This window comes from Meriones unguiculatus, chromosome 1 (genome assembly GCF_030254825.1).
Source record: "Meriones unguiculatus strain TT.TT164.6M chromosome 1, Bangor_MerUng_6.1, whole genome shotgun sequence".
Lineage (NCBI taxonomy): Eukaryota > Metazoa > Chordata > Mammalia > Rodentia > Muridae > Meriones > Meriones unguiculatus.
In genome coordinates this window covers 6,276,671-6,303,259 of record NC_083349.1, presented here as the reverse complement: position 1 = coordinate 6,303,259, position 26,589 = coordinate 6,276,671, and the positions used below count along the sequence as shown (strand labels likewise).

Here is a 26,589-nt window from a genome sequence, read left to right as displayed (position 1 = left end):
CTGCTTCCTGATGGCTGACACAAAGCGATCAGCCACCTTGAGATCCTGCCACCATGCCTTCTCCACCAAGTAGGACTACATCCTGAATGTGTTACCTGAAATAAACCCTTCCTCCTTCCCTTCCTCCTTTCTTCCCTTCCTTTTTCCCCCTTCCTCTCTTCCTTCCTTGAGCTGTTTGTGTTAGGTATTTTGCCACAGCAGTGAGGAAAGTAACTAATCCACCACCAGGCCCACTTGGCACTAGACTGAGATGCCATGACATGGATCTCTGTGCAAATTCTGCCCGCTCCTGGCTGTATGGCCGGCATTTGTTCAGTGTATTGAAAGAGGATGTTAACCACAATTAACCTTGTCACCTGCCAGGCACCATGTGCAGAATCCACTTGTTCGAATTCATAGAATCATTTCCCTATTATCTAAGTGAGGAGCCTGGGGAGAAAGAGACTTCCATAACTGGCCATGTACTGTAAAGCTGTGATTTGAGCTCAGAGCAACCCAAGCCTGTACTCTGAACTACAATGCTCTCCAGCTGGTACGGAGGTTTAGGTTAAATGAGCCATGGTCCCCCCGACACCAGATACTCAGCAGTGCTGCTGCCCCCAGCTCCTACAGCGCCAAGACAGCTATGTTTCCTTGCAGCCAGCAGTTTGCGTGGTCTCCTGCAAGATCCAGGGCTAGGAGCCGCTCGTGTTGATGTCCACATTATATCTGGTTTGGATGGGCCAAAGCAGTCAACTGTGTTAGAGATCGGATCACTGTGATTCATGATTAAAAAAAAAAAAAAAGATCCAAGTCCAGGGACCTTAAGTGTCTGGGTGAATTAAGCAGAGATGTCCCTTGTCTTTAGTTGATTTACAGCATGGGCAGACTGGGGCTCTTGCTCAGTGGGAGGAGCCTGTATGAGGCTCCTGGTTTGATCTCCAGTCCTGGGAAGTGGAGGGCGACACCCAGCAAGGCTTCTTTCTCTGTTTACATTTGAGTTTCTAGAGTCCCTGGCATGTTGGCTCTCCCTCCCCTGGTGAGTTCACTCGGGAATGATGTTGGCAGAACCCCATCAGCATGACTTCAGCCTTTCTCAGCAAGCTAAGAGTGTCAAGTACAGCAGTGTGTATTTTTGTGTGGCATCGTCAGGCACCAATATTAACCTCAGGATAGTCATGAGGAGCTCAGCATGGGGCTCTGAAGTCAGCACACACGCGTGTTTCAATGTCTCAGGTCCCTCTCTTCCTTTCCATCCTCATTTGACAAGTTGGGTAGGGGGTGTGTGAAGAAAGAAGGTAGAAAACTGAACACATCCCCACACAGGGGTCGAGGGTCAGGGTGGCTATGGTCTTTCCTGAGCTTTACTTTTTTTTCCTTTTGTGATTATAATGACAACTCTTGGATAGTGAGAAATCTGGAATTTTTGGTTTCTTTAAAAGAACACAGAAATATTATAAGAACGTGTTTTCATTTCAATCCCAGGTGTGGGGATATGGGGCTGCTTTGGACTGTCCACAGCAGCTGACTTTGATTTGCCTCGTGCTCTAGCGTGCAGAGCCGTGGTTTTGTCAGCTGCAGAGTTTCTGTAATGTGTGACGTTTGGAATTCTGGGAACCTTTCAGAGCCCTGATAGGTGGGGTTGGTGGGAGGTAGGGGTTGTGTTGGGGTATTAGATTCAAGGATCTCTCCTCCCTCCCTCCCCCCATCCTTCCTTCTCTCTTGACTAATGATATGGGGTGAGTCCAGGGGGATAAAGGATGAGGAAAAGAACCCACAAAGTAGCAAACTCCAACTACACCTTTCCTTTCCCCAAGCCCTCCCATAGAGCCTTTGTTCCTTCACATTCATAACCTATTTTTTTCGTTGTTACTGCATGCATATGTATATGTATACATAGTACATTCCTAAATACAACTTGCTTCGTCTGCATATTCCTTTGTTGTCCCTGTCCACTTTGTCATGTTTATTAGTGTTGTCTGTGTTCAGCTTATGTTTAGGCAGCCATGTTGGTGAGACTTTATGGGTGTAGCTTCTGACATTACTAGGAGACACAATCACACAGAAAACTTCCTGATCCTCATCTCACAATCTTTCTGGTCCTCTGCAATTTTCCCTGAACCTCAGGTGAGGGAGTGTTTTGTAGATGTATCCATTAGGCCTGAACACCACAACTCTGCATTTTGATCAGTTGAGGTTTTCTGTAGCTGTCTACTGTTGCAGTTTCCTTGATGAAGGCTGAAGACTACACTTATCTGTAGGTATAAGGACAAGTACTTAGAATGCAGTTAGTGATTGTGCTGGTTTAATAGAGCAGTTGTTGTAAATTCTCCTCTAATAAGCATGACTGAGTAGTTGCCTAGGTTTCCAGTACCACGCATGTTTTCTTTCTCTTGTTGAGCAGGTCTCAGATTCAACTGGAGAGCTGTTGGTTACCACCAAGATATGCGTACCACTACTTCACCCTTAGGTTTTGAGCTATGCTGATTGTTGGCGTGGTTCATAAGCATCCTAGCAGGGCAGGACTGTTGGCTGCCTCCCTCCTTTCGAAGCTTGCATGGTGCCTTCTGTTTCTGTGAAAGCCTGTCCTCAGGGAAGGGGCATTCAGATCAGTTCCAGATTAGGAGCCTCTGGGTCCTGTTTCTGAAGGGCATGATGTATTCAGACTTACCTTCTACCTCACCGCTGGAGGGCAACAGGGGCACAACAGTAATAGGCTGCATGTTTTAGGAGTCTCTTGGACAGTGGAATTTATTTTGAGACAGGGTCTCTCTAGCTTTGGCAGTCCTGGCCACTATGGCCAGGCATGGTGGGGCATTCCTGTAATCCCAGCATTCTGGGAGGCAGAGGCAGGCAGACCTCTGTCAGTTCAAGGCCAACCTGGTCTACAAAGCCAGGACAACGCAAGGCTACACAGAGAAACCCGGTCTCAAAAAAAGAAGAGACCAAGGGGTCAACACAGGGAGTCACCCTCAGTTGCTCTCTACCTCATTTTGTGAGACAGAAGCTCTCACTGAGCCTGTGGCTCACTAGTTCATCGAGTGAGGCTGACTAGTGAGTCGTGGGCATCCTGGTCTCTGCCTCCCTAGCACTGGGGTGACAGCCCTGTGGGGCTACTTGTGCCCAACTTTCAACATGTGGGGTCCTCATTTCAGTGGGTCCTCACCCACTGAGCTACATTCCCAGCCTTGGAACAACCTTCATGCTATCTGCCACTCTTGAAACTTTCAGAAACCACAAAAACCACCTTGAGAGTTATATAATCACTTTATTTTCCTCCCCCCCAATCTAACATTAAAGCCATTCCAACGTATAGATATTCCTATGTCGCCTTGCACATCTCATTCTAGCTAAAGTTAGTTATTTCAGTAATGAGATGAAGATTATCCCATCAAAAGGGCAACATGTCTCAAAAACGGGTTTCATATTCCTGTAACTCTCTGCCTAACCCCCCAACCCCAAACGCCTTCAGTCCAGAGCTACAGGAAGAGAGCTCAAAGCCATGGCTCACTCATTGTACCCATGCTCAGAAAGGCCCCCCAAAACAAGCAGAGGGGCTAGACTTCTGAAACAGGCAACTTCTTTATTTGTACAGATAATACAGGGAAAAAAAAAAAAAAAACCAAACAACCAACCCTTTGTTAGTGGCTTTACCTCCACCGCTAATTACTGCATACCAAGTGGCTATGAATAATGAGAACCAACTGAAAGCAAGTCCCACAGTGCATGCAACTTAAGTCTCTACAGCACACTGTCAGTCAGTCCTGATGCGCCAACGGGACGCTAGGGAGCAGCCGGGTCGCCAGCCGAGTCGGCTGTGTTGCTGGGATTTGGAGGTGCGGCCGCTTTGGCTTCCGGCTGTTGACCTTCAGTTTGTGGATCTTCATTTTCAGGACCTTTCTTCCCCTTGTCTGCTGCTGTGGCACTCACGCCCATGATTTCCTGCAGCGGCTGCTCGGACTCAAGATTGCTGGGCTGGAGTTCATAGACTTGCACTTGACCCGGGACGTCGATTGCTTTCTGCTCCAGTTTTTCCAAGATGGTCTGAACCTTCCTGACGCCATCTCTCCTGGCCTGCCGGACATCAGCTCGTCCTTCGGGGTCTACGGAATCCAGGGCCAGTAGCTCTTTGGTCAAATACTCTTCGATCATCAGGTATTTTTTATCAGTCTTCTTGCCTTCAAAGTTGTCTACGGCCTGCTCCAGGCCTTGCACCTTCTCCAGGATGGCTTCCACCTTCAGCACGCCTGGATGCTTCGGAAGGGATTCAGCTTCCCCTAATTTAGGGGGTGCAGCTTCTGCAGGGGCCGGGCTGGGGGAGGCCTTCTGTTCTGCAGGCACATTCTTGGGGGAAGTAGGGACAGCTGAAGGGACAGGGCCCGGAGAAGGACAAGGAATTGGGGCAGAGACCTTTACTTCTACTTTCTCAGCAGGAGGAGGTGGCTTCTGGGAAACAGGCTTAGAGTCTGCCTCCTTGCGGATCACTTGAATGGGGATGTGGCCAGGAGGGAGATCTGGTCCAGCTGGGCTTGGCTTACTTTCTGGTTTGTTTTCAGGTTGGGTGACAGGTGAAGGTTCTCGATGGGTCATGGGCTGCTGAGAAAGAGGACAAAAACTTTCAATAGCTGTCTAAAGCAATACCTTAGAGCTGATGGCAAGCAGCAAGAATTAACTTTATTGGGTGTGTTCAGGCATTTGTTCCATGGTGTGCGTGTGGGCCTCAGAGGACCACTCCCCCTCCCTGCCCCCGGAGGACCACTTTTGGAGTTCTGGCCTTCCATCTTTTTTTGAGTTCCAGGAGCTGAACTTAGATTGTCAGGCTTGCCAGGCAGGCTTTTTATCCACTGAGCCTAGAAAACCACATTCATACAAGATCTAATGTATTTTTATTTATGTATATGTGAACTATATGCGTGCTGTGTGCCCTTCTCCCGGAACTGGAGTCACAGGCAGTGGTGAGGCACCCACATGGGTGATGGGAGCCATCAGCTCTGCAGAGCTGAGCCATCTCTCAGTGCCTTAGCAAGACCTTCCTAAGACCAGCCAATAGCCGAAATACAAACCGGTGGTGCTCGTGCGTGTGACAGGTTATCTGCCAAGCCAGCAGTGATGGGCTCACCACCCAGCTGCCTCCTGAAGACTGCAGCCTCGGGGGCAAGGGAAAGCGAGCCACTGTAATTTTCATAAGCAAAGCAGCATTCGGGCTGCTCTTGGCGTTCGCTCAGAGCACTTCCTGAGTGACTCCAACTCGGCCCTCAGCCGGAGACCCTGCCGCAGCTCCGGCTGCACCAAGTCTCAACTCCCCGGGCACCTTTCAGGGTACCTTCTAACAACCCAGTGGTTTCTGTTCAGAGCAGTTCTGTCTTTGTTTGTTTTGTCTTGCTTATTTGTTTGTTTTCAAATAAGCAGGATGCTCAAAACAGTTAACCCTCAAAGACTCGGCCCCTGCATATTGATGCTTAACCCTGGCCTCTGGCTGCACAGCCCTTTCGGCACTGGAGGTCATGGTCACATTTTAAAATATGAACTTTGTGCCGAATGGTAACCGAACAGGGCTCTTCCAGCATCTCTGAGAACAAACACCTGGACTCTAAAACCCTCACATGGCCCCAGCTTTATCAACCGGGAAGAAATGTTGCCCTATTCTAACCCCAAGTAAAAACGTTAATTCAGTTTTAATGTTCAGAGAAGTTAAATGCTTGAAAGCTCTAAAAACAGTCCTTTGAACAAGATATAGAAGAAAAGCTGCCAAGATTAACATTGACAGAGGTCAAACTAGGATTAAATGCTTCCTCACTGACTAGAGGAAAGATGGGCAGGCCTGAGGAAGATTCTCACTACAAATGGGCACTCTCTGCTAGGTCACTAAATACAAGCACGGATACTGAGTGGCGTGGCTACCTCAATGGCAAGCTCCTTCTCCACTGAATGCCTTTTGTTCCACATCAGCCCTCACTACTCACCTTGCCCCTGCACTTTGAGTTTTAAAAGCACTGGAAGGCTGTACAAGGGTAAACACGTAGGAAAGGGTACGTGTCAAGGCCATGAAAGCATGAGAGGCTGGGGAACAGTTCCAGAAACTAAAGAGAAGTGACGTCTAATGTCATTGTTTGCAGTCCTGGATCAAATCCCAAAATGGGAAAGTTCTGGGAATGAAATCTGAAAGTGGATGGTATACCAGATAATGCTATTGCAAGAATGTTAAATCAAGTAGATGAGGGCTGGAGAGATGGCTCAGCAGTTAAGTGCATGGACTGCTCTTCCAGAGGACCTGGGTTCAATTCCCAGCACCTGGCAGCTCACAATGTTTCAGGGGAATCTCATTCTCTCACACAGACATACATGAAGTCAAAATAACAATATACATAAAATAAAAATAAATAAGTACATGATACTTAAGAAAGAAGTGACAGAAAGTGATTGAGGCAAGCATTAACAGGGGCGGGAGAGGGCGCTGGGGATGTAGCTCAGCTGCCAGTGTTTGACTAGTGTGTAAAAGGCCTTGGGTTCGATACTAGCACTACGTAAACCGGACACAGTAGTATACCCCGTAACCCCAGCCCCTGGGAAATAGAAGCAGGACGGTCAGAAGCTCAAAGTCATCCTCAGTTACAGAGCGACTTTGGAGCCAGCCTTGGTTGCAGGAGAGACTGTCTCAACAAAGCAGAACAAAACAGTGAGCATGGGTGAAGGGCACACGGGGTTTCTATGAGTCTTACAGCTCTTCAGAAAGGTGGAAATTGTTTCCAAATAGAAAAGCTAAAGAGAGCGCCGGGGAGATGACTCAGCAGGTCAAACACCTGCTGTATACACGTGAGAACCACAGTTTGGGCCCTCAGGGCCCACATAACATCTGGACGGGTGTGGCGGTCCACCTGTAATCCCAGCGCTCAGGAAGCAGAGAGCAAGCTAGCTAGGCTAGTTGGCTTGCTCTGGTAAACTCTGGGTTCCAGTGAGAGGCCCTGCCTCAATACAAAACGTGCAGAGCGATCGAAGAAGACACATCAACCGGGGCCTTCACAAGGATGTGCATCTACATACACAAAACAAGTATCACGCACAGGCATGCACGCACACCACACATGTGCTAACACAAAAAGATGAGGGTTTTCTGTTTCAGGGACTTTGACCATACCACTGTTTGCAGGAGAAAGATATTTCACATTTGTTGATAGAGAGCGTTCACTTCAAAAATCATGATAAGGAATAATTCATCTGCTCGGGTTACAGTTGAGAACACTGAGTGTCCCCCTCTAAGCTGCGGGCTGTTCAGTTTCAATGACACCTCTCCCCAGCTTCCCCGGAGGGTGAGCGGGGCTATGCCCACGCTATCCAGCAGACCAGGGTGGCTACCCACTACTGTCCATCAGCCAGGGACCACAGGGCCCTCACGTAAAGGGAGGGGAATGTCTCAGACATGGTTCCTTGCTGTTAGGCTCAGAGCTTAAGAGTTAAGAGGACCATTTGGTTTGCACAGAATAGTAAGGTACGGAACCCTAAGGAAAAAGCAAAGCATGGAGAGAAAGGAGTCACCTTCTGGGAAGAGACCAGCTGGGCCAAGCCCTTGGAGGATAAGGGACTGTGCTGGTATGCTATAGAAGAGGTCTAGCCTGGGCAAACGCCCAGAGGGATCAAGAGAATGGGCTTGTAGAATAGAGAAAGGGAGACAATGTACCTCTTAAACTGGAGACCACACTGTGGTTGGAATGTGAGTGGGGCCGTGGGGAGACCAGGAAAGGTGCGGTGCACGTCAAGGAACATGGCCATAGGAATGAGAACAACCACCCTGGGTGACAGCATTACCGCGCTCTCCCCCCTTCCCCTAGAGTGGCTGCAACAGGGTGCAATCAGCCGAGAAAAAGCTGCACAGAGTACTGAGGGTTCAATAGTCCCCGTCCTGCCTTTTCACCAAGGACCAGCAACTTCTAGAGATCTGCTTTGTGTCTAGCTGCGCCTGAGCTGGCAGGGCAGGGCTCTGAGGAATCCCAGGGCACCGGCAGAACCCCTCGGCCTGCTTCAGCCATCTGTGTTTCTGTCAACCCGGCTCCATACCTGAGGCCTGTCAACCACGGTGTGCACACGGATGGGCGAGGGGGAGTGAACCGGTGTGCCGCTTCTGGCTGGAGAGCCCTCCCGGCTGGACGCGCCTCTGACAGGTGACCTGAATGGAGAGGCTGCCCGGTGTGGCCGGGGCTCCCAGTCGTCCCCCTGAATCTTGTGGTACACAGGCTGGTGGGTCTGGTATTCACCCTGTTGGGCTGGGTAGTGGGTCTTCTGGGCTTGGTGGTAGGAGGGCTGGGCTGCCGGCCGGGTGACGTTCTGCTCGTGTATCACGGGAATGGGTATGTAGCCCCGGGGCAGCTGGTGGCTACCAAGACTGCTCCTGCCAGAGGAGGGCAGGCTAGCTGAGGACGACGAGGACGAGCAGTCAGAGGCTGCTGGCGACTGAGAACGCTGCAAGAGACAAAAGGGTAGAGGCATGGTGCCATGAATGACCCCGGCACTCGACATTTCCACAGGCACCACTTGGCCGGGACAACATTTCCCAAAGCCCTCCTGCGACAAACGTTTCCATTTTCAAAGTGAGGATAAGGGCGGTGTGTTCCTTTGTGAGGGAGCAAGGGCTCAGTGTGTCTGATGCCCTGGCTTCAATCTCCAGCACCCCTCCACTTAACAGATACAGCATTAAGGAGCAGGAGGGCTGGGGACACAGGTCGCCTGCCTAGCATGCTCAAGGCGCCCACAGCTCTGAAATGAAAAGGCTCAAACAACAGCTCTCTGTGCCTCTCCTGAAACGGGAAAAAGGAAGCCTGCTTGGCCACCTCCCTGGGTGGCTTTGAGGAGTAACCGAAAGCATCCGTGCACAGGCCCTGGCAGGCAGCAGCGTGCACAGGGAGGGCGTGGTCCACTGTGTTTGCTGTTACTGAATGTCCCCTTATTTCCTCTTAACCTGTTATTGGAGAACTCGGTGGAGCATTGGGAGCTGCCTGTGTCTAGGTGCAGGCCAGGTCCCTTTCTCTTCTAATCGACTGTCTAGTTATCCAGAAGGTGAAGAAGATGGCTCTCCCGGGGGCTCACCATTAAAGGCCTTGTTAGCTTACATTTTCTAAGATCTCTGACTGATGTGTTGTTTTGATGTGTACTGCAAAAGCGTGACAGACATAGGAAATGCAGCTCTCAGGGAGAAAGAGAGACCTCAAAATCAACTATGATTTTCACCCCAGGATGGCGAGCGTGAATGGACGTAGGAGTCAGAAACAATCAGGACTCCCACGCAAGCAGGAAACGAGGGCTTATACACAAGAACAATGCCAGTGGGCCCAGGAAATGAGCTGCAGACAGGATGACCGAGAGGGTTTGGCTCCTTAGGAACCCTACCAGGTCTCAGCTCAGAAAGGAATGAGCTTGCAGTGCTGAGCTTCAGGGCTCAAGTCTTACAGCTGCCACCCTTCTGACTTAATGCTGGATTTCCTTCAGTGGCACACTCTGCAGACAGAGATGCCGCCCTGACTTCATCCCCAGCATAGGTCCAAAATGTACCCGAAAGATCTGAACAGAATAACTCAGAACTCTCTGAAGCAGAGAGCCCAGTGTGAATAAGGAACACTCATCCGGGGAAGACAGGCAGCTGCACCCAGCTGAATTGCCTCTACCTCTACGCATTTCAGCCACCGCAGCTACCATCTTGGTGCCAATTCCTTTACTCCAAAAATTAGCTGTGCGATGTCTAGCCATATGAAAACCACAGGTTTAAGATTTGGGGGACAATGTGAGGCCGCCAGCTGCTTCGGCAACAGAAAACCACCTATGCCGCAGCGCTGGCCTGAGCCCTGTGTGCTACCTGGTAGCTATCTGGCCCAGCACGAACCAGGTCTTTTCTTACCTCAGGTCCATGGGCAGCCGGGGGCTGAGCTGCTGCAGCTGCTGGTGCCTGTCCGGACTGTTTATCTGGCTGGGTGGCTTCTGTCATGCCTCCACGCAAAGGAGATTGGGACCTCTGCGGGGCAGCCGCTGCTGCCTCGGTCCGAAACCGCTGCACCCCAGGTGGGGCGTAGGCATGGAAAAGGTGTGGCTGCCGGTTTTCAGAGCCTTCATGGAGGACAGGAATGGGAATGTAGCCTGGTCGGAGCTGGGGGTATACTGGGTGGCCTTCCCTAGCGGGCAGCAGCCTGGAGCCTTCTTGGGAAGGACCATTGGCAGAGGATGTGGTTTCCTAAAATAAAGTAAGAAGAAACAAAGATTGGTTAGAAACAGGACAGTGAGGCCCCTGGGAGAGAGGGGAGTGCTGAGGGGCTTTGACCTTCCCGAGGGACTTGGGCCTCACACTTCAGCCAGGCTAGCTGAGCACAGGGGCCTGGATTGCTTCCCTGGCTCTGCTTTCTCCGGGTTCCCAGAGTCTACTGTGTCAGACAGTTTAAAGGTTTATAGGTCCTGGGGATGGTGGTGCACACCTTTAATCCCAGGACTTGAGAAGCAGAAGTGGACAGATTTCTGTGACTTGGAGCCCTGGCTAGCCAGGGCTACATAATAAAACCTGTCTCCGGAGAAACAAAACAAAACAAAACAAAACAACAACAAAAAGATGAGGTACATCTGGAAGTCAAAGTATCTGTTTGAAGCAAAAGGGAGGTCTTTTTCCCACAGTTTCCCACAGTGGCGAGACGGGTTTTTTCCCAGGTAACAGCAGTAGGCAGCAGACGGCAGCAAGCGGCCTCTGCACACCCTCAGAGGCCGAAGCCAGGTGGTCCCGGGGAGACGCAACTCCAACTACCAAACTGTAGCAAACTTCTGAGCTTCCAATAAAGCTCTCACATTTCCCAGCCACACAGTTTGTACCTGATCCAAACACAGACTGTCACTTGACAAACTTTCTGGAGAAGCATGTACGCTTGTGTGCTGTGTGCATGCTGTGTTCTCTCTCTCTCTGTGTATGTGTGTGTGCTGCCTGTGTTTCGGGAGCTAGCTTCTTGGGAAATATTTTTAGAACAAGCTGCAAGAGGGGGAGATACACAGGAATGCAGCAGTGGTGCAAGAAGAGAACAAACTCGGCGGATTAATCGTACCCGCCTTGCAAGGCCAACTCATTAGAGTCCCTGCCTGGCTAAACTTTACAGCAAGGCTGCTGGACCTTCTCCTAGGCCCACCTCTGCGTTTCCACGGAAAATCCAGTTATTGCAAAAGAACAGCTACGTCAGGTCGAGCAGAAGCCCCCGCCCTCCTGGCCCACCACTGGATAGCTGAGCAGGTTCCCAGCTCCACCCCACCTCCTTCCCTGCAGATGTCAATCGCCCTTGGCGCGTAAGAATCCTGTTAGGTCAGTTTGGTCAGAACCCCCTTTTCCTTTGATCAGCTGTCTCCTCTGAGTAATTTCCTATCCGCCCGCCCCACGCCCCACCGTGTGCTCTGTGCTCATCAGGGAACTGAGCTCATCTCTCTCCTTAGCAACAGTGGCTGTCTACCTCAGTGGTCCCTGGAAGCTTGTCCTTGCCATGCTTTAAGAAAGCTCTACAGAACATTTCCCCCTTCTGTGCAGTCAGCCCTGCTCGGGCCAAGAGCGATCAGGGGGTTCTTCTTGTGTCCTCTCACAAAGTTGTCCCTTTAGAGGCTTGGCTATTTTGGGACCCTTGGGAAGGCCAAGTTCCAGATGTACCTCAGGGGAGATCTTATTTCAGACACTGAGGCCAGCCAGCCACTCACTGGGCAATTATCTCTCTTCAACCAGAGGCTGTGCAGCTCAGCCTCCAACTGTTTCCTGAGCAGAAGAGTCCTTCCACAGACCAGGGGAGCTGTGCTGTGTCACTTGCACGCTTGCACACGTCCAGCTAGGTCGGTATTTGGGAGAGCGAGCCTTCCTCAGCAATGCAGTGCTCCGAAAGAAGGGCAAGCAAATGTCAAAAGCTGGGGACCTGTGAGGTCAGGGTGTAATTTCTACAGCTGCAGAACTGGGAAAAAAACTAATGATGGACTCAGAGGGTTGCTTTACATTTTCGGTGAAAAGACCAAAGACCATTAACTCCGCCATGTTTTATATCTATATATGCAGGTCTGGAGGCTAAGCGGCTGGCCCTGGAATGTGGCCCTTTCAGGCTTACGCACGGCTTCTCTCCTGTTGAGACCTTGCCCCTGGAGGGCCTCCAAAATACAGAAAAGGCGAGGGTGTCACTGTGTCCTTGGGGAGAGGGGCGGACAAGCACTTGGTACTCTCAGATTAGAATACCCACGTGCTCGGGACATCAGCATTATTTTAGCCTGCTTAACTCTCAGGTCACCCAAGAGCTGGGAGTAGATCCAGGCCTCACAGAGAGAACCTAATTCTTGCCATGAGGCATGCACCAGAGGGAACTGACAAGAGTCAACAAAGAATCCTGTTATATTTTCTAGGCAAAGCATTCACTCTAAGGGACAGGTGCCCTTCTTTCCAGTTGGAATCAAGAGTTTTTGCATAGTCTTGTCATATGTTTTTGGGGACTGCCTGGGGCTTTTTGTTCCTTCTGGCCATGAACAACCTGTTCCTCCATGACCTACTCCTTACAGCCAGACACCTAGCAAGCCAGAGCTAGCCTCCTCTTCTTCAACTTCCGGCGAACATCAAGCCACCACTCAGAGAGGCCCTCCAGGGGTCTTGCTGGTCATCAAACAAGGAGTTTAGAAGACAAGTTAAAGGTCTGGGCATGCAGCTCACGTTGGTAGGCTGCTGGACTAGCACACAAGGAAATCCTGGGTTCAACCCTAAGTATCATATGAAACGACACATCTATAACCCCAGCACTTGGGAGGTGGAGGCAGGAGGATCACAAGTTCAAGGTCGTCTCTAGCTCCACACTGAATTTGAGGCCAGCCTGGACTACATGAGATCCTGTTCAAAAACAAACAGGAAACAAACAGGAAACAAACAGGAAAACATGAAACAAACAGGAAACACTTTCACCTGAAAAGCAGGGGCAGCTGAGGTATAAGGGAAAGGTGGGGCTTTCCCACGGTGGAGGCTGGCCAGAATCCGAGCCATTTTGACCACTATTAGTTAACAGTGAGAGGGGATATTCCCTTACCTCTGTAAGCCTTTGTTTCCTTTCCTATAAAACAAAAACAGGCAGCAAGCACCCTACATAACCAGAATGAGCCTGTTTGTGACAGGACCTCACATGTAGCCCAGGCTGCCCTCAAACTTCTGATTTTCTTGCTTGAGCCACCAGGGCACCGGGAACATGGGTGTGATTCCAGGCCTGGCTTTCTGATTTATTTTTATTTTTAATTTAAAGTATGTCCTGTGGTTTGTTTCCTGCAAGAATGTGTACCGCATGTACACTGTACCCTCAGAGGCCAGAAGAGAGCACTGGATCCCCAGGGACGGAAGTTAGGAACAGTTCTGGGCTGCCATGTGGGCGCTAGGACTCAATCCCTGGAAGAGCATCTGGGGCTCTTAACTGCTGAGCCACCATCTCTCCAGGACTGAGGTCTTTCTTTTTTTAATTTTTCTTTTTTCAAGACAGGGTTTCTCTGTGTAACCACAGTTGTCCTGGAATTCACTCTCTAGACCAGGTTAGCCTCTAACTCAGAGATCGGATTGCCTTTGCCTGGGATTACAGGTGTGCGCCGCACACCTGGTCTTTTAAAAATATTGAATACGGTGAGACCTGAGAAGGGCATCAGATGCCCTGGAGCTGGAGCTGCAGACTACAGCAGCTGTACAGACTATAGGTGCTGGAAACTGAATGAGGGGCCTCCGCAAAAGCTGTAGGTAGTCGTAACTGGATGAGGGTTTCTATTTGCTTGTTTTTGAGACAAGGTGTCTCTGTGTCGTCTTGGCTGTCCTGGACTTCCTCGTAGACCAGGCTGGCCTTGAACTCACAGTGATCCACCTGCCTCTTCCTTCCTCTCCATGAGTGCTGTGATTAAAGGTGTATGCCACCACGCCCAGCAGGGTGAAGTTTTATAAGACACACTTAAGAGGTGAAGTTTTATAAGACACACTTAAGAGGGACCCAGAGAAGGTCCTGAACAAATCAGAGTTCCCTCCCTGAAGAGACACAAGAGCAACAAAGAAACCCAGAGGGACAAAGCTAACTGATGGTGACAGACATCTACGTGGTCACCTGCGAAAGTGTCTTGGAAGGTTCTGGAAGGAGCCTTGGGTTAATGAAAATATTCTCTGTATCTGGGAGGTGTATATTTCTGGGTCTGTATACAGACCCAATCAAATGCTCCACTCTTCTGCAGCCTTGAACTACAGTGAGTTCACTGCCCACCCCTGTCACAGCCCACCCACCCCACCAGCCCAGCCTATGCCCCTCAGAGTCAGGCCAGATTGTGGAGGCTTCTAGAGGCAGCCCCTATATCACAGGCACTGAAAACCTTGCCTCTTATACAGCTCACTTGTGTTTTGTACCTCAGCTGAAAAAGCAAAGGGAGAGGAGGAGGAAGCCCCATCCAGCTCATATAGGGACACAGACAGGAGAGGCAACATATGACCTGAGTCTTTCCAGAGGTAGTAGGTCTGGGTCCAGGGAGGAAGTCAGGAGATGACCATGGTGGTGAGCATGAGCAGATGCTAAACCTCGAAAGATGAGACTGGAGGGGGAGGGTATAAGCAGATGCCCCGACAGGACAGGAGGAACCAAAAAGGAGAGATAACGATATGGAAGAAAAGTAGCAACTAAGGCACATCAAGACTTGTAGGAAGAAGTCATCGATAAGTGGGGAGTGAGAGCATGCAGGGGAGCTGGCTGGGGAAGTAGGAAGTCCTCCACGGCTGAAAGGACATGAGGAAAAGTGGGAGGCTCCACCAAGACTCTGGTCTTGAGCTTGGAGTCAACTGAAAAGGGCACTGCTGGCTAGCAGCAGCTGGAAGGCAGGGATGGCCATTCAGGAAAGCCTGGCCAGAGGCTGCTTTTCCTTTTAGTCCTGCGTTTCTTGGCTCTGTGTGAATTAGTCATTCACATATGCCATTCGGTCGTCACCAAGAGTGCTGCACCCAAGAAGTTCCAGGCTCCCCTTTATCTCTCTGTTGGGTTTTGTTTGGAAAGAAGTATTTTGATAAGCCAAATGAGTTCACAGAATAGGTCAGTAACACATCCAGCACAACAAAAACTTCAGCCACAGCAAGGTACGCTGGGCCTTCTTTGGTCTTGTGTCTGTGCGCACATGCACGTGTATGAATGACAGAAAAAAGTGCAGCACTTGTAATTCCTCTTGAGTATTATATATCTCTTCAGTTCACTCGGAGGTGTCCCCAAGTTCAAGCTCACATCCAAAGTCAGCCTTTTAGTCACACCAGCATCTTTCAGGTAAGACTCATCACCTCTAACACCCCGACTACAATGAGGACCCCAGGAATCTCCATCTGGGCTGGGCGAAGCGGTACGGGGCCAGCACACGACAGGGACTGGGCACCAGCACGGCTACCAAGCAGAAGCCGGGGAACCTCTCCCTCTTTCCGGGGAACCTCCCTGTGGCTCAGCTCGTTAGCCTTATCTTTGGCTGAAGACATACAAAATCTAATTAGGGAATGAGAGCCTCAGGGTCTGACTTCCACTTCTTATTTGCCTACATTAACTTATAAACGAATGTGCTCATTTCACTGGTGTTTGCATATTGCATTCAAGTCTATCTTAGGGCACCAAACAACTCCATGAGATGGCCAGAATAAAAGTCGGGGGGGGGGGGGAGAAAAAAGAGCAATACTAGAGGAGCCAATATATGCCCTTTTAGGCACAAAACATTATTCTTAAAGAAAGCCTGAAGATAGGTTGAGCTCAGTGAGCGTTGGCCTTGTCTGCATGTCTGCAGTAAATGAAAAAATTACTGACCAAAAGACTACCCCTGGCCAGCCTCTGGCCCCACCCACGTGGCATGTGGGCAGCCCACACACCCTCCTGGGGCCCTAGTTTTCTTAGCTATAAAATTCAGGGGTGGTCCAGGAATATTCTACAAAGTACTAGTTCTCAGACTGCCGGAGACAATGGAGCACCCAGTAAAAAATAAAAATAAAAATGATGAAGACTCTACGTCCGTCGCAAGCCAGTCTTACTCAGCTGGGGTGTGAGAGAGGGCCCAGGGGGCCGGTACGAAGAAGTAAGGATCTGAGGTATACACCGGAAATTGCAGGAACTCAAAGTACCCCAAAGGTTTATATCCCAAACTAAGTCAAGGCTGAGCCCCACCCCCACCCTCACATCTCAGAAGTGGCATGGAGCTAACAGCCGCTAGGTTCAGCAGACCATGCATGAGCTGGCCTACTCATTTTCTCAGGACAGATGAAGAGCTGGTTCCCGATACACTAGGTAGGCGGCCCTCCGATCCTGGCTCTTAATAAGGTGGGCTTGATGCCTTCAACCACAGTTCCCATTACTGAGGTAACAGGAGCAGTGGCAGCAGTCAGCGCTCCTAACGTGAGCCCCGGAGGTTTAAGTAGAGCATCCATTCTATTAACTGGGTTTTTAGGCCGGAAGGGCTCTCGTCCAGATCAGCCGTTGAGTTTTCAGAACATCTAACACCAATGAGAAAGGCAGAGGCTTGAAAGAGAGCCTGGATCTCCCGGTGGAGCCAGGGACCGGGCAGAAGTGAAGCGGCTTGGCTCGCCTCTACCAGGCAGGGGACACATGACAGGACTCTCCCCTCCGCAGACACCTGAGCTTCAGTGACCCATCACAGCCTTTTGTTTGGTCTGGACGGGCCACAGAAATGACTTATCTACGGATGTGACACATAAGCAACTACCACAGCCAAGCTCACCCATTCCCACAGGGTAGCTACTGCTTCTGGGGGCTTGCGAGACGAGACGCCAGGCAAATGTGGACTGAGAGCCTAGGCCCACGTGACACTCTAGGCCGTTCACAGCACTTCCGAAGAGACAGGCTCTGTCTGGGACTCCCGGTAAGGTCGTGGGCTGAAGAGATGACTCCACACTGCTATTACAGAGGACCGGGTTCGGTTCCCGGCACCGACATCTAGTGTCTCACAGTAGCCTGTAATTCCAGCTCCAAGAGATCCAGCGTCCTCTTGCGGCCTCTGCAAGTGACTGCACTCAACACGTGTAAACCTGTACTCACAACACACACTTAATTAAAAATAATTGTGAGTAAATCTTTAAAAAAAAAAACAAAAAACCTTTTGGCCGGAAAACTGGGAGTCACAGGTGACCAGAGGCCTGCTCTGATATGCCAGTTATTCAAACAGAAAAACACTTTAGCCTAGGATTCATAAGAGGGATGCCCTTGTGTGTTTTAGAAGATGAAACCTGTAATGCAAAATTCCCCTACCTGCCAGGGAGGGGGTTCCTCACGTTTGTTTGTTCGGTTTTCGTTTTTATTTTTTAAATTTTTTTATTTTTTTAATACTAGTTACAGTTTATTAACTTTGTATCCCAGCTGTATCCCATTCCCTCATTCCCTCCCAATCCCAACCTCCCTCATTCATCTCCTCCCTGCCCCTTTCCAAGTCCACTGATAGGGGAGGACCTCCTCCGCTTTCATCTGACCCTGGTTTATCAGGTATCTTCAGGATTGGCTAGGCTCTGGCCTAGCAGGGCTGTGTTTGTTTTGTTTTAAATAGTTTTCACATAGGTCAGTTTGGCCTCGAACTTGCTATATACCTGAGGATGGTCTTGAACTCATGATCCACCTGCCTCTTATCTCCCAAGCGTAAGGATTATAGGAATATGCCACCTTCACTGGCTGGTTTTGAACGACTTAAGTGAGATCAGGTATGAGAAAGTCTTTGTAACCAGTGAGCTATTCCCTGCCCTACACAATCACAAGCTTTCATTCCACAGTTATTGATAGACTAAGAGTTGGCCTGTCATCACAAAACCCAGTTCCTTGGTGCCTCTTATGATTGGTAACTAGAAGCCCTTTGGTCTCACTCTTAGGAGACCAGTTAGAAAGAATGCCACCGTCTATGCTGAGAACTGACCTGGAAGTGAACAGGACCAAATCAGTACCCCAAAAAGTCCAAGTCCTGAACCGTCTTCTCCCAAAGAGAAGACGATTCTCCCAGCCACTACCTCGCTGCTGCGAAACTGCGTGTAAAGGCATAGAACGGGGGCTCCTCACATCCAGAGACTAAGGGGGAGGAAAGCCAGGCCAGGGTATGCAAAGGCTGGTGTGGGAGCAGAGCATCTGCTGGCGTCACCTCAACATTCTCACCGCATCCCTCAGAGGAGCCCACATATGTATGGTTCTGGGACAAGTATAACCAGCAGTGGCTGCTGGGTATTTCCCCTGCTGGAGGGATTTGCCAGGAACCCACAGCCAGCCCCCGGCATCCCCTCCTCTGGTATTCCACCTGACAGATAAAGGAATGGGATGGACCTTGAGTCACAAGGCATGCTGGTGCACAGCTCTGTGGAGAAGTCCAATCAAGAGACACTCAGCTCCTAAGCTCACAACTTCAGGAGAAAAAAAATATCAAGTACTTGCTTCTTCTTAGGGAAAAAAAAAAAAAGGAAAAAAATTGCTGTAATCAATGCAGATGGAAAAGTACCCGAAGCTCCACTCCGGGAAGCAAACTGAATTTAAAGAGATTGGGGGGAGGGGGAACTCCTTGTGCCTGGAGCATTTCCACAGCCTTCCCAAGGTCTTGTTCCAGACGAAAGGTAAACACTCCCGTCCAGTCCTTTCCCCCCTTCATTCCTGCCATCAACGGGGCTCCCGGTTCCTGCCTGGCACTGTTCTCAGGACTGCAGAGATGACCAGGAACCGGGGCTAAATAATGAAGACTTCCATGCAGCACAGTGTGGTAGCCCCTCCCCTTGTCTGTCCCTGGTACAAACCAACAGGCCTACCGAGCAAAGAGGCCTGACGGAGGCTCCAGAAGACCAAGAGCCTTCACCTGACCCACTACCGTGTTCCAAGGCTATCTGAACACCAGCCAAGGGAGAATCAGCTCAATTTAAGCCAAGCTTGTGAGAGACAAGACCTCAGGCCTATGTGTTGTCTGAAAGACCCATGCACGGCCAGGTCTGTTCTATGGGAGGGTCAGCTGGGCACCTATCTTCAGAGACCTTCCCACAGGTCGTGGCAGACATCTCTAGGGGTGGTCCATGGGCTCTGAACGAAGCACCCTCATTCACTGTCTCCTCTGATTCTCTCTACCTTGTTAAGAGTGGTGCTTGCTATGCCCACTTACGGAAGAAACAGGCTAATGGAGGGCATATGATTTGCTTAACACCCCAGAACCCATCTTTGTAAGGCTGGGCACATAACTTTTTCCCTGCCACTTGCCTGCAACTCCTGGATGCTGCCTGTGACCTCTCTTCAAACCCTTCATCTTCCCCAGGCAAAAAAAAAAAAAAAAAAAACAAGAGGAATAGCATCTCACTCCTCCCAGGCTGAGGCTCAGACCTGAACGTTCAGTTTGGGTGTGCTCCAAGTCAGGGAGGGACAGCTCTGTGCTGAGTCATTGGCCCAGCTAAGGCAGGAGCAGCAAGCAAAGACTTTTGACTCCATTCTGACTCACCCTCACTCAAAGACTTCACCATCACCAGGCACAGGGGTGCTATGGGGTGAGACACCCCAGCTGCACCTCATGGATGAGGGGGGCTTGTCTGATGACCTAACCCGGAAGGCCAAAGCATCCACCAATGCCTTTTCTTCAATGCATTTAGTTGTCTTCCAATTCTCCCACCATTTGGCTTCTTTCTCTCTTCCTTTTTAGCCTTGATTGTCCCTTGTAGACCAGGCTGGCCTCAAACTCACAGGGATCCACCTGCCACTGCCTCCCAGAGTGCTTGGATTACAGCACCACCAAGCCCAGCCACCACTTGGCTTTTCAAATATCCATTTCTTACTTATTCATTCACTGTTCAAGAAAAGAAAATTTTTCTGAGTAACTGAGGGAAAAGCCCCTACACTTCTTCTTTGGTGAATCCTGAAAAAGTTCCTTTGGAACAGGAAGAACTGCTTTCCAAGAAACATTAAGAAACTTTCAGTAGGGAAGCTGGAAGGACACAGCCCTATGCAGGGAACTTGGGAAAAGAGATGCAGACAGGTAGCAATCTGTGATTCTAGGTGGTTCTGGATAGACGGTAAACAATTTTTCTATATATGGCGTCTGATCTTCCCGCCAGCCACAAGAAGAAGATGGTGAGACTCCTTCGCCAGGCCACCGCTGCTGCCTACACAGCTCCGGATCTGCAGCGTCTGGCTGCTGTGGGCTCCCAGCCCCTCCCTACAGACCTGATGAAGATGCTGTGTCACTGATGGGAACAAAACAGCTTCTCCAGACCTGCAAGGGTGGACCCAGCGAGTCAGCACTGGCCTCTGAACAGAAAAGGCCATCCAGAAAGTGCCTAATGGGACAAGCTCCTGGGGGACATCTGGGAACCCAGGGACAACATGGCTGTACCGAGGGACTGCCAAAGAGCTTAAGACACACTTTTTGTTCCTACTTCATTGAGCCATTCATTATCCTGCGCCCACAGACTCTGTTAGGCAAGGAGAGGCTGAGAAGAAACAGACTCTGCCTGGAACAACTCAGCGGGGCTGTGAGCCAAAAGGGCCAAGCGAGAAAGCCCACCACTTAGAAAAGAGACACAAGTTAGAGCATCGTGGAGTCTATGCAGGGCAGGGGCAGCCTGCTTCCGGTATGAGAGGAGAAGCAAGTAAATATGCCTGACACTCTTCCACAGGACCAGGAGCAGGCATGCCAGCCCAGCCTTTCCTGGAGCCACAGGCAGGTACATCCCTCTGCGTCATGGAATAGTTTCCATCTCGGAGAGCTGTCTGGAGTATTTAAAGGGACAAGGTTTTTTTAAAAAGCTCACATCCAGGACAGCCAAGGCTACACAGAGGAACCCTGTCATGAGGAGATCTGGTGACTGGCTAGGAGTCCCTAAGACCTCAGGCAGCAGTAGATTTGTGTGCAAAGCAAGGGAAGGGGGCTGGAGAACAGCACAGCTGTGCCGATGAGGGTTCTCCTGGGTTCCTGTCAATACTAAAGAGTCTCCAAGGCTCTCGAGAAGCAAGACCTGTGTTCAGCTCTCAGCTTTCCTACATAAGGCCTCTCATATATTTAAGACCACATTAAAACATAGAGGGGAAAAAAAATAAAGAACAGGTCTGGATCATATATGGTTTCCTATTTTGGATGGAAGATACCAGAACAAAATTTTTAAAAGTCGATTAACAGTAAGAAAACATGTGGAGCGGTTTATATAAGGAAACCATGTGCCATTCCAGAAACAGGGACCACACTAATCAGGCCTCACGGGGTGGTATGAAGCTTCCTGACTCACCACCAGCTCCAACAGCATCCAAGATGTTAAGCTTTCTCAACCCTGGCGAATGTCAACCACTGCCACAGTTCTCTCGTGTACGAACTCTACCCTCATAAAGGGCGAATCTGCTTCGCAAAATCGGGGACAGACTGTGTCCTGCAAGGTGCAGTCAGTTCTTGTGCAAGCCAAACACACAGGCTGTTCTTTAGAGGGAAAATGAAGGTCTTGGATGAACACCCTTCTGAGGCACGTGGCCGGGCTCCCATCCCCTCCCACCAAACCACTTTCCAGCCCTAAGTGCGGCTTGCTGGAAAGGCTGGGGCGGGGGGGGGGGGGGGGGAGGGAGTGGAGGAGGAAAGAGCCGCTCACTTCCTGACTCTGCTAAGCGGCGCTCTGGCCTGTGATCGATGCAGACGGAGCAAAATGACCTCATCTTAGAAAGAACTAACAGGAGGCTCTGCTGAGCCTGAAGCAGAGTAAATGGGTCTTTCCACTTCAATCATAACTCAAAACATTTCCCAAGAAAGGATGTTTCTCCCTCTCACAGAACTAAGTACAATCTGCCAAAGTGGGTGAGAGATGCTGAAAGACAGAAGAAGGAGGGGGACAAAGGCTCCAGGCCTGGGGTGGAGGGTGGTCTCCTCACCCTGCCACTGTGCCACCCTGTCCCTGCACACAAAAGTATCTAGGCTCCCTAGGCATACACACCACACCCAGAGTCACCCCAGCAGTCAGGCTCTGGGAGTGTTGGCTGGCGGCTCTGCCTGTGCCAAACGCAATCAGGGACCACTATGTCTTTCAAGACCAACGTGGCAGAATCAGGATCACCAGAAAGCCCCCTAAACTTAACTTATTTCTGGGTCCTCTTCTGGGCAACCTGATTCAACATGGGGTGGGAGTCGATTGGGGCAAGTAACTAACCACAATGTGCATTCTTTTCAAAGATTTATCATTGTTATTTGTGGGTGTCTACATACCTATCAGGTTATATATGGTTTATGTCTGGTTTCCTATATGCATCAGATTCCCTGGAACTGGAGTGAGCCACGTGGATGTGGGTGCTGGGAAATGAGCTCAAGTCCTCGGCAAGAGCAGCAAGTGCAATTCGCCGCCGAGCCATCTCTCTAGCCCCTCAGTGTATATCCAAAATGCTCCCCTGGAGGGCATTCAAGATGGCTTAGTGAGTAAATGCACCTACCACCAAGCCTGAGGGCCCAAGTTCTGCATAGAAGACCGAACGGTGGACACTCCGACCAAGTTGTCCTCTCACCAAAAGCAGAACTCTGGAGACTGCCGGGATGGTCCTCAAATCCAGAGGTGAGCAGCCCTGCTCCGTGACGGAGGACGGCCTGGTCTGCCTGGTAAGGGATGGGCACTCTAGAGTACCTGGCCTCTCTTTATTCCCTGGGGAGGGGCTGCGAGGGTTCACGCACCTCCAGTCTCCAAAAGAAACATTAGGCTCTCTAAAGAAAGCCCTCGGCCTGTGTGGACCTCCCTGATGGGTGGAAAGGCCAAGTGTGAAGAGAAATAAGATGGAGGCGTAGAGTGGCTGCTTACAAAGGTGTCTGAATGAGGACACCATTGCCTCCAGCTGGGATGGGCCAAGGGGACGCCAAGGGTGTTTATTATGAAAACAGGGGTAGGAGATCTGCTCTAACCACTTCAGAGAAAACAAAAGTCAACCCCGAGAAGACATACAACATAAAGGGAGAGTGGTTTTCTTCTCTCCATGAAGGCCTCATCTTTACCAGCTTTGACTGCAAGCATCCAGAGAAGGGACCTCTATGGACTGACAGCATCTCCTAGCCACAGCAGATATGCTCTGAGGGTCTCTTAGCTCCTCCCAGATAGGCCTTTGTTTTAAGCAGGAGCTCCTTCTCCTCATGCTTCAAAAACCTATTTCAGGAGCTAGAGAGACGGATACGCAGTTAGGGGTGCTTTCTGTTCTCCAAAAGGACCTGAGTTCGATTCCCAACATTCACAAGTTGGCTTACAACCACCTAGAACTCCATCCAGCTCCAGGGAATGTGACACCCTTTTGGGCCCTAAGGGCACCTGTACATTTGAGCATCCATCCATCCATATTTATATAGATAGATAGATTTGATATATATCTCAATTGATATATATATATCAATTTCTAATAAAAGCGTTAAAGGTTTTCCCAGTTGGTAGCCCCCAGTAAGGTGCAACACGTTAGTGAAACTGCCCCAGTCACACAGATGTTCTGCGACCATCAAAGCTTGGGTGTGAAAGCAGAGAAGCCCAGACTGAGGGATTTGGCTCCTCGACTGAAATGCTCATTTTCTCCTTGTGCTTTGGGACCATGCCGGCAAGTCTGTCTCAAGTAATTGATTTGGTAAAGGAAACCCTTCTCCTGGGCTCATCACTACCCATCATCAAAATCCAGGCTAGCACAACACAGAGGTCACACACTTCAGTCTCACAGAAATTCAAGCCCCTTCTGACTTCTGCGTGCGCACACACGCATGCGCGCACGCGCACACACACACACACACACACACACACACACACACACGCGCGCGCGCGCGCGCGCGCGCGCGCGCGCGCGCGGCCTCTTGTCAACCCACTTGGCCCTCTCTCTGCTGTTGGTGCTAGGTGGGTGACCTTCAAAAACACACTTGAATTCCCTGCAAAGCAGGACACTACTAGGGACATTTCAAGTTTAAAATTAAAATGGTGAATTTTTCAATATTTTTTTTTCAAGCCCAAGACATCTGATTTAGTGTAAGAACAATGTTAACTCCTTTCGGCTTTTGTTGTTGCTGTTGTCTTTACCTGGCACAGATTTACGAAAATCCAGTGTAAAGCAACTTCCTAGTAGCTACAGCAAGATTCCAATGTGCTGGCTGAGTACCGGCATGTACATGCTCAAACTTAATCTTCACTCCCAACACGGGGTGACAGCAGGCTGAGACTGTGCCTGTAGCTACAGGAAGGAGGTCTCAAATACAGCTGTACACCACACTGTGGGGCTCTACTTCCCATATAGTCTAAAGAGGGTTAGTTCTGAAAGAGAACTTTTACCCAATAATGGATGAAACAGACACACACACACACACACACAAAGATACATACAATTATGCCCACCCCAAATTACAGCCTCTTGTGCTAATAATTTCCGGGAATAAATATACAATTAATTCCCTGTAAATGTAAAGTGCCAAGTATGTGGCTCAGTGCTGGACACGAGTTGTGGCAATAGTTGTAAGGAAAAAGTCTGCCTGGTGATTTCAAGGCCCTGGATTCAATCCCGGCACCACACGCATAAAAACAAAAGTAGAATTTTCTAAAATAATCAATTATAAAGCATTTTTAATTTGGTTGAGTTTTTGAAAATTTCAAATAATAAATAAACTTTTTAACTGCTTTTATTTTTTTCCAGACAGCAGTAAGTTAGAGAGTATTTCCTCTTCTTTTGTTTATTTGTTTGAGGCAAGGTTTCTCTTTAGACCAGGCTGGCCTTGAACTCAGAGATCTGCCTGCCTCTGTCTCCTCGCGCTGGGATTAAAAATGTGCACTACCATGCCAGGCCCAGGTTAGAGTCTTTACGCGTCCTTATTTTACTAAACTTTTCATTTTTAAAAGATCAAACTTACATAAATTATGACTAATCAGTACACTAAGTATGACTTTTGTTAATTATATTTTATAAGATCCTACCTACAGGCAGTGGCGGTGCAGGCCTTTGACCCCAGCACTGGTGAGGAATCGACAGGAGGATTTCTGTGAGTTTGAGACCAGCCTGGCCTACAGAGTGAGTTTCAGGGTAGCCACACTACACAGACCCTGTCTCGAAAAACCAAGAAAAAAAAATCCTACCTAAATTTGTATTTTTAAGCTCTTCATTCAAGATTTGTTTTTTTTTTTTTTTTTTTTAAGACAGTGTCTCATTTTGCAACAGGCTGGCTTCATTCCAAATCTAATTACTTATTAATTTTTTTTGGACAGACTCTTGTTTATGTAGTCCATGCTAGCTTTGAACTCAAGATCTTCCCGCCTCTGCCTCCTGGGTTCTGACGGGCCTGAACCACGCCAGGCTTCCTTCCAAACGCTCTTGTTCCTGACGCTTTAACACGTGCCTGGGTAAACCACAAAGGAAGCCTACACCTGCTGTGTTCACAAGACTCCTCAGCTGTTTCTGGTAATAAACTTCCCGTACTTTAATACAACGATAACAAGGAAGAATCACGCCATTAAAAATACATTCTCCTTCTCTCCAGCGGGAGACGATATCTTAAGGCAATGGCTAAGTATGCGAGACCATGCCGGATCTCTAGTTTCCAAACTGTCAGAAAAAGTGTCTTTTTAAGAAAAAAAAAAAAAAGAAAGAAAAAAAAAAAGTAATAGCAGTCTGATGCTACAGTACACCCTCTAACTGAAAGCAGTTTCAATCAATAATACAAGTTTAGTTTTAAATACAGGGGTGGGGGGGAGGATTATTTATTTACTTGAGCCTCCTGGGTCACTCTACGCCTAAGATCCAGCAAAGTCAAGATAACCCTGAACTAAGCTCGGAACTTGAGGGTGAAATCCCCAAAAGATTCCCATTCGGCGGCTCGGCAAGCCTGGCCATGCGCCACCGGCACGGGACGCCGAGCGAGGCGCGGGGCGGAGAGGCGGCGGCCCGGCCTGGCCTGGGCCTCGGCCGCTCACCCAGCCGGTCGCCCCTCCCGGGGACCCGGCGCACCGCACCTCCGGCCGTCGGCCCTTCGCCCTCTGCCGCTGGCAAGGAGCTGTTGAAAGGCACCCGATGCCACCGCGCGGGTCGCACCTCGCTGGCTACCCTCCAGGGCCGCCCCTTCCGAGGTTCCTCCGGGCCCGGCGCCTGTCCCGGGCGGATACGGGAAGGGACCATCCCGGCGCAGCGGGGCGCGGGGCGGGGTGACCCGCGTAGCCTTGGCTCGACCGTCGAGGACGGGCGGCTAGCCCGACTCACCTTGGGGCCCTCGGGGGGCACGCGAGGGTCGTTCCACGTCGTCGTGCGGCTGTTGTGGTCCACGAAGAAGGGCCAGCCGGTCTGCGGGTCGATTTTGATCTCCCAGCCCGGGGGCAGGGGGTCTCGGTCGCTGGCTCCGTTGCCAGACGCCATCTGCATCACGGGTGACTGGGTGGCGGCGCTCATGCTGGGTTGGGGTCCGCCCGGGGCGCGGAGCTGGGGCGCAGGTCACGAGGTCGTGGAGTGCGGGCACTTCTGCGTCGCCGATGTGTCCGGGAAGCCGGCGTCGGGCACCTTTATGAATTAAAGGACTAGGTGACGTGGCCGAAGAGGGGTGGAAGTGTCTGGAAATAGCCTCCTCGCCGCCAAAGGGGAAGGAGGAGATAAGGGGAAGGCAGCAACTGGCCGGCTAGAAACTTCTGGTCCCATCCAGAGA

The 26,589-nt window shown here is 50.2% G+C and overlaps 1 protein-coding gene across 3 annotated transcripts; it reads right to left on the bottom strand.

Moving 5' to 3' along the window:
• Nucleotides 1-3,227: 3,227 nt before the first annotated feature.
• Bag3 (BAG cochaperone 3) lies at nucleotides 3,228-26,589 on the bottom strand. Of its 3 annotated transcripts, none has more exons than XM_021657907.2 (4): nucleotides 26,154-26,589; nucleotides 9,863-10,192; nucleotides 8,032-8,433; nucleotides 3,228-4,572 (listed from the first exon to the last, which is right to left on the bottom strand). In XM_021657907.2, the coding sequence occupies exons 1-4, from the start codon at nucleotides 26,337-26,339 to the stop codon at nucleotides 3,763-3,765; spliced, it is 1,728 nt and encodes a 575-aa protein (XP_021513582.1). In that variant the 5' UTR covers nucleotides 26,340-26,589; the 3' UTR covers nucleotides 3,228-3,762. The 3 variants fall into 3 exon arrangements, with proteins under 3 accessions (XP_021513582.1, XP_021513581.1, XP_060236806.1); XM_021657906.2 differs by having other exon boundaries at nucleotides 3,228-4,575; nucleotides 26,154-26,588; XM_060380823.1 differs by lacking the exon at nucleotides 26,154-26,589 and adding an exon at nucleotides 21,212-21,334 and having other exon boundaries at nucleotides 3,228-4,575.

Excerpts from the sequence above, each read along its gene's own strand:
- Bag3 (XM_021657906.2), bottom strand. The coding sequence starts at position 26,339 with ATGAGCGCCGCCACCCAGTCACCCGTGATGCAGATGGCGTCTGGCAAC. Across the intron at positions 10,193-26,153 it reads TGCCCCCCGAGGGCCCCAAG|GAAACCACATCCTCTGCCAA; the intron begins GTGAGTCGGGCT and ends ACTTTATTTTAG. Across the intron at positions 4,576-8,031 it reads CCGTGGTTGACAGGCCTCAG|CAGCCCATGACCCATCGAGA; the intron begins GTATGGAGCCGG and ends CCTCTTTCTCAG.